Here is a 6,838-nt window from a genome sequence, read left to right on the forward strand (position 1 = left end):
TAATGATATTTTTCAAAATCTTTTATATTTGGTGCAAAATTTTGAACTAAATAGCACTTTGAAAAATAATTACAAAAGATTTATGATTGATTCAAAACAATCATGATTTGAAAAAAATATAAAAGAAAAATTGCAGAAGAAGAAGAAAAGAAAGACGACGGAAAGGAAAAAAAAATTGTAGAAGAAGAAGAGAAGAAAGACGATGAAAAGAAAAAAAATTGTAGAAGAAAAGAAGAAAAAAGATAGAAAAGAAAGGCAAACCTAGAATATCTTAAAAAAATGGTCGACTTTATAGATTTTGTTAAAGGGACGGTAAATGTTTTGATATCTTATTATATTTACGAATATTAATCTATTTTAAAACATTAAAATTTATAACATGTTAAATATCTGTAGTATTACTAGAAAAAGGTCTGAAATAGTTCACTTTAACTATTTTTCTTTATTAAACATCTCTTGTAATATGAGAAATGAAAGAATCAAACTCCACTCGAGATACTCCATTCTCTTCTACCGCTTGTCGCATGACAACGGCGAGCTCCTCCACCGTCTTCCTCATCTCATGACCTTCCTCTGATGCCATAAGCTTTCTCACTGCCTTTTCAATTGTTGTTGCCATTACAAGCTCATCTCGTTGAGCCCATTCCCTTATGAGCAAACCGACTCGGAGCACCTTCGTCATCAACACAGCATTTCTCGGCTGGTCAGAGTGCATCGGCCATGCTACCATTGGAACCCCCATGGTTATGGTCTCCATGCAGGAGTTCCACCCGCAATGACTCACGAACCCTCCTGTCGAATCATGGCTTAGAATGGCTAACTGTGGCGCCCAGTCTCGGACCACCAACCCTTTCCCTTCCATTTTCACCCGTTTTTCAAAGCCATCTGGTAGCTCACATTTTCTAACTTCTCCGTTGAAGATGTCTCCTTTGTCTGCATCTCTTAATACCCATATGAACTTCTGCTCACTTCTTTCCAATCCACCTACGATAGTAATAATAATGCTAATATAAAGGAAAGGGAGGAGAGGTTGACATGATTTTCCCTTTCTTTTGTATTTAAATGAATGATGTGACATCAATCCCTATGTTTTGAATTTAATTTCTATTTATTCTCAAATTTATTTACAAATATTAGGTTTTATAAATTTAGTTTTAAAATATTATAATTTATTTCAATTTGGTGCTTAAGACATACATTTGCAACTTCCATTTTTCCCTAAGATCGTGTTTTAGTTGTCATTCTAAAGGTTTAAATAAATGTTTATAAGTGAAAACAAGTGTTTTTACAAACATGTAGGAAGTCTTTCCAAAGAGCTCTAGATGCTTCACGTTTTGTCTATAGTGTAATATATGATCTATATGAGTTGTTTTAAAATAATTAAAATTAATTAAGTTTCACCATTTTTTCACTATATTAAATTTAAATTTAAAATTTTATTTTATATTTATTTTAAATAGTTAATAGAGATTAAAAAAGAAAAAAAACTAAAATTAAAAGATAGTATCAAGTGACAAATGGGAGTCAAAAATGAATCTTAAAACCTCTAAACTCGATTGAACATAACTTAAATGTGAAGAGTAAAGTTGTAATATTTTGACACGTTGAGACTAAAATATTAAAACCAAATTCAAACAATAATGACTACAAATATAGGGTTCTAAAAGCTAGCAACAGATGACATTAAATCCAAACATAGAGGACAAGAAAAAAAGTGTCCTTTTTCCTAATTCTTTTAGGGAAAGAAAAATAACTAAAATTTAAATAATACTTGAAAAATCGCTAACTCAACAATGTTTGGGAAAAAGACGGAACAAAATTTCAAACTAAATATTCTAAATTGATAGGAACGAAGGTACATACACAACATCGAACATTAACCAACTTAAATAAAGGTTTGATAAGATCGAGGAATACATAATACCAACTCTAGTTCAAAAACAAATCTAAATAATTAAGAAACTAGTTTGTTTTTATTTTTGTTTATGTGAACTAACCTTACTCATACTACTTCTGTCTCTCATTTTTTTCACTTGTTATTTAGGTACGTTCTATTAATGGTTTAACAAAGAAAGCTAAATTTTTGAAAACTGAAAAAGAGTAGTATTTTAGAAATTTAGCTAATAATTCAACTATTATATTTAAGAAATATGCTAATCATTATGAGATCGAAATAGAAAATAGAATTAACTTTTAAAAGCAAAATTAAAAAAACGAAATAGTTACTAAACGAGAAACTATCTGATTTTTGATCACAAATAAAAATGATTATACCATACAAATATCTTTTGACTCTACATCAAATAGTTTTAGGGTAGATGTTAAGAAAAGAATAAAATGCAATTGTATTAACAACAAAACTTATTCTAAATATGATTAAAATAAAACTAAATAACCAAAAATGTATTTTAATTTCTAAGTACACCCTTACTTGCTATTTCAGCGATTTGCTCGTCTTCCAAGGCGGTGGTAGTCCCAAAGGAAACATAGACTACAGAATTAGCCTTTTGTTGATCCAACCACTCCAAGCAAGGGTGAATATTGTGGCTTGATGAGCTCAATTCCAAAGGATTGAATGGACCAATAGCCCAATGCTTAGTCTCATGGTTGATTCTTTGAAGGATCTCTAAATATGGCTCTTCCATAGTCTTGCAAGTGTTGTAGAGATTCCCAGAGAACTTTCTTGGACCTCCAAATTGCAATTCCACAAACTCCCAAAACTCTTGAGTGAAACACCCATCAAGAGATGGAATATCAAGATCCTTAACTATGGAACTTTCCATGCCTTTTGTTTGTTGATCTTGTTCAAGATCATAAATTGCCATTGCAAAGGCTGACACACTATGGAAATTGTAAGACTCAGCGTTTGGTATGGAGTCAATATCTTCAACGGTTGATGCCATTAGGGAATCATGAATCACAATGATTCTTCTTGAATGTGGAGAGAGGGAGTGTAAGAGATTTTTGAGAGGGCCGCGGAGGTGGGTCGCTGCGGTTCGAAACGAAGGGATGAGGTGGGCGGGGAACCTGGTCTCCGCCGTGGGATCGGGCGGAGGACATGGAATAGGAGGGATGGAGAAGCTGTGGAAATGGAGGTTGGCGAGCTCCGATGGATCCCATCCATGGATGCGGAGCTTGGCTTGGCGATTATGGGTGGTGGCACCGATGTAGTGGACGGGGATGTTGCGGGCCGAGATAAAGCGGGAGAGGTGGAGGAGCTGATTGAGATGACCCTGTGCCGCCAGTGGCACCATGACGACCACCACTTGGCCGTCTTCAGTCATGATTGTGAGTTGGTATTGGTAAAAGGTCGAGAGAAGGTTGTATCTATAAATAATGGAGGTGGTGGTGAAGAGAGAAATGGTGTTTTGTGTTTTGATTGGTTTTATATGCATATACCCCAAGGGAATGAAGTTAATTTTTCATTAATTTTAATTGTAATTGGCTTACATGTGCATTGTCCATATCCTTGAAGGATTTGGAAAATATTAATCAATTCATCTTGGCAATGACAAAGTTATATGTTCAATTAAAACTACCTAATCTATTGATGACATGTATGCATACTTTGGCATGTAATGAGTGGTGAAGAAATACGTTCGAATTCTCTTCTGGGGGATAATCTTTAATTTATCTTGAAGACATCTAAGATTAAAAGTGGTATATTATAAATGTTGAGGTTTGAATGTTTTCCCCACTTTATATACATATATTGGATGATTGTTCCACAAACTATTTTGAAATTATGGAGTTTGTGATAAAATACTCACACAGAAAACTCTTAAATTTGATCAATTGAATCTTTATAGTTTCTTAACTGATAAAGTTGACAAAATAAAATGTCAACTAGAATAATTTAAAAGTAAGATTAAATATGATTTCTAACTACAAATAACTTGAAACAGTTGGAATTTAATTAGATGAAGTTAGTGTAAGGTTTTGGGATTAGCGAGCAATCATTAGGGAATAATTAACTAATGCTTATTTCAAGACATATTTCAATACTTTTACGCTCATACCTTGCAAATGGAATGTTTTGAGCTTAGAATTTGTTTAAGCATCAACCTTCATGTATTGACATGAAAAATTCTTTTACTTGCCGTTGAGACTTTTGGTTCGATACCATTGTAGAACACTTCACTTTTAATAACATTTATTAACTCAAACTCATGCCTTCTACGATTACAATGATATAAATATTCTTTATATAGAAGATCTCAACAAAGAAATTCAGTCTTCAACCCTCAACGATCATCTAGCTCTTTGGTCCAATTGCTTAGCTTTCTACATGATCGCTTACTTTCCACGATCACTTACCTTTTTAACCTGATCGCTTAGCTCCTTACAACCTGGGGAAGGAAAAACTTCAATAGTAAGTTTATGACTCATGAGTGATAACTTTTGAAAACCTTTTGGGAATAATTCATAAATCATTTTAATTTCATAACATAGGCTCAACCCTCACTTTAAAAACACATTTCAAATTACATAAATACACATTAGTCTTCCACTATGTCTTTCCACCAAGAACATTAACCATTCCCTACGCTAAGACTTAGCATCTCGTGTTTAGACTAATATGATGTCATTTTCATCAACAACATTTGAGAATAATCCTAGTTCACTTCTCGTTGCTCAGGCCACTAAGCTCAACACGCTTCTTTTATGCATTGGCCAGCTTCACTCCACTATGCAGTCCACTATCAGACTAGTGCAATGTTGCTTACAATTTAAGGAGGATTGTAGTGTACTCACAATATTTGGTTTTTCGTGAAAAGAAATAGAGGGAGGGAAAAGTTGTGCGGAAGAAAGGGAGGGAAAAAGTAAAAAAGGGGAAAACTAAAGAAATTAGAGATTTTTTTTTTTTTTTTTTTTTTATAAAACTTATGCCCACATTATTTGTGTTGCCATATATCTAAATTTTGCATCGGCAAAAATTATGAGATTTTCACCACGAAAATTACGTTGACAAATATTTAAAATATCTGCCCACATACGATTCATGACCATAAACTAAAATAAACGTCTAGAAATCTAACTTAAAAATTTCCTTTAAAACTACACAAATTTTTGCCCACGTAGTACTACAACAATATGGCTTTTAATTGCTTTGGAGGATAGCCCTTTTACAATAGGCTCTTATTAAAAAGAAAAAAAGGGGGGAAAAACCGGCCCACCCAAAATAAAAAAAGAAAAAGAGGGAAAAAAGGGGAAACTTCTTGTACGTTTGGAGTCGAAAACGAAAGGCGATTGATCTGAAGAAAGACCTACTCGATCGCGATCTCTGTCGTTCGTCTCTCTACAGCCAACGACAGATCTCAACGACGACCGCTCAACCGATGACGGCCACCCAACTGACGACGGCCGTTGAATCGAAAAACAAAGCAAAAAATCGAATACGACGGTTCTCGACGATGATGACATCTCTCCCGGTAAGTAACGTTCTCTATTTCTCGACTTTCTCTATTTCATTGTTAAGATAGTGATAGTGTCAATGATTTCATTATTTGTTTAGCTTAATACCCCAATAAAGTGTTGTTTGCGAGTCAAAATCATGCTGTGGACACAACTTTGGGTTTAGGCTTTTATAAATAACATCTCCTATTACTTTCTTTTTTTCTCACTAATCTTAAACACTATAGTTTGATTGCTTGTGGTTTCTATATGTATATATGTATTAAAATAAGAAATAATCAATAGTTGTTGACATATGAAATCGAATCTGAACAATGAGAGGGGAAAAGTCTTTAAATATCTAGATTAAAGATGCAGAGGAGGCCACAGAGCAGAAGGGTTCACTGGATTTGATCTATTTAACAGAATATCTTTTAATTTTTTTTTGAAATGTTTAACAATTAAGAATGACAAAAAAACTTTGAATTTCCTATTTTTGTTGGTTTTAACTTGTTATTTGAAACTGGCATTTGTTTTTTTTTTTTTTTTTTTATCTCTACATTCTACTTTAACTCTAGCACCTATGAACAAACAGTATAACCTCACAAATCATTGTCAATTGAAAAAAAAAAAAACAAAAAATACAACATGGGATGAAATGATGGTTGGTTCTTTTAAATTATTGATTTCTGGTTAACACTCTTCTTATCTTTTATCCTTAAATAGAAATAACTTTGCAAAGGTTCAAACACAAGATCTAAGGCACTTGGAACCGAAATTGAATACAAATCACTTCTTGTATCACTTATTTACGAGTTTCATGGTAAAGACAGAATCACATAATTGGGATTGGGATTAGGATAAGGACTCAGTTTCTTCATGAGACAGTTACGGGAGCCACACAATTTTCTTCTCTTCTCATCCTCAATAACTCTTTTTTAATATATATATTTTTTATTTCAGTTACTTTTGGATAATTAAAGGGTTGTTTTCTTTGATCAAATATTTACTTTGGAGTCTATTTTTTTTTTAAAATATTTAGTTCTTGTCGTTATAGACAATTTCTTTAATCTAGATATTGCAAAAGGCCATGTTGCTTCCATCTGTTTGTTGATCATTATTGCTACCTGATTTGTTCATTTGAGTTTTTGTGTTATTTCCTATCAAGGAAGTAGTTTATATTCATTCTAGTGGATGTTTATGATAATAGTAGGAATCAGACCATTTGCTTTTTTAGAATGACAAGTGGTTACATTCTATTTCTACTCTTTTTGAATAAAGTACCTTTAAGTACAACTTTCTTTGGTCGTATATTAATGTTTTAGTTGTCGGTAGGTTTTGATATTATGAGACTTGAGTCAAGCATGAGTATTTAATCTGGATGTTTAGTCAAGTAGTTAGTTACTCTTTTTTTAACGACTTACTGTTACCCTCTTCTTCTTTT

At 32.9% G+C, this 6,838-nt stretch overlaps 1 protein-coding gene across 1 annotated transcript; it reads right to left on the reverse strand.

The window, feature by feature from the left end:
* Positions 1-295: 295 nt before the first annotated feature.
* LOC103495883 (zeatin O-glucosyltransferase-like) lies at positions 296-3,339 on the reverse strand. The gene is made up of 2 exons (XM_051089414.1): positions 2,432-3,339; positions 296-984 (listed from the first exon to the last, which is right to left on the reverse strand). Exons 1-2 carry the CDS (start codon positions 3,282-3,284, stop codon positions 446-448), a joined length of 1,392 nt encoding a protein of 463 aa, XP_050945371.1. The 5' UTR covers positions 3,285-3,339; the 3' UTR covers positions 296-445.
* Between the last annotated feature and the right edge of the window lie 3,499 nt (positions 3,340-6,838).

The sequence above is a fragment of the Cucumis melo genome, chromosome 8, assembly GCF_025177605.1.
Source record: "Cucumis melo cultivar AY chromosome 8, USDA_Cmelo_AY_1.0, whole genome shotgun sequence".
Lineage (NCBI taxonomy): Eukaryota > Viridiplantae > Streptophyta > Magnoliopsida > Cucurbitales > Cucurbitaceae > Cucumis > Cucumis melo.

Excerpts from the sequence above, each read along its gene's own strand:
- LOC103495883 (XM_051089414.1), bottom strand. The coding sequence starts at position 3,284 with ATGACTGAAGACGGCCAAGTGGTGGTCGTCATGGTGCCACTGGCGGCA. Across the intron at positions 985-2,431 it reads GCAAATCGCTGAAATAGCAA|GTGGATTGGAAAGAAGTGAG; the intron begins GTAAGGGTGTAC and ends TTACTATCGTAG.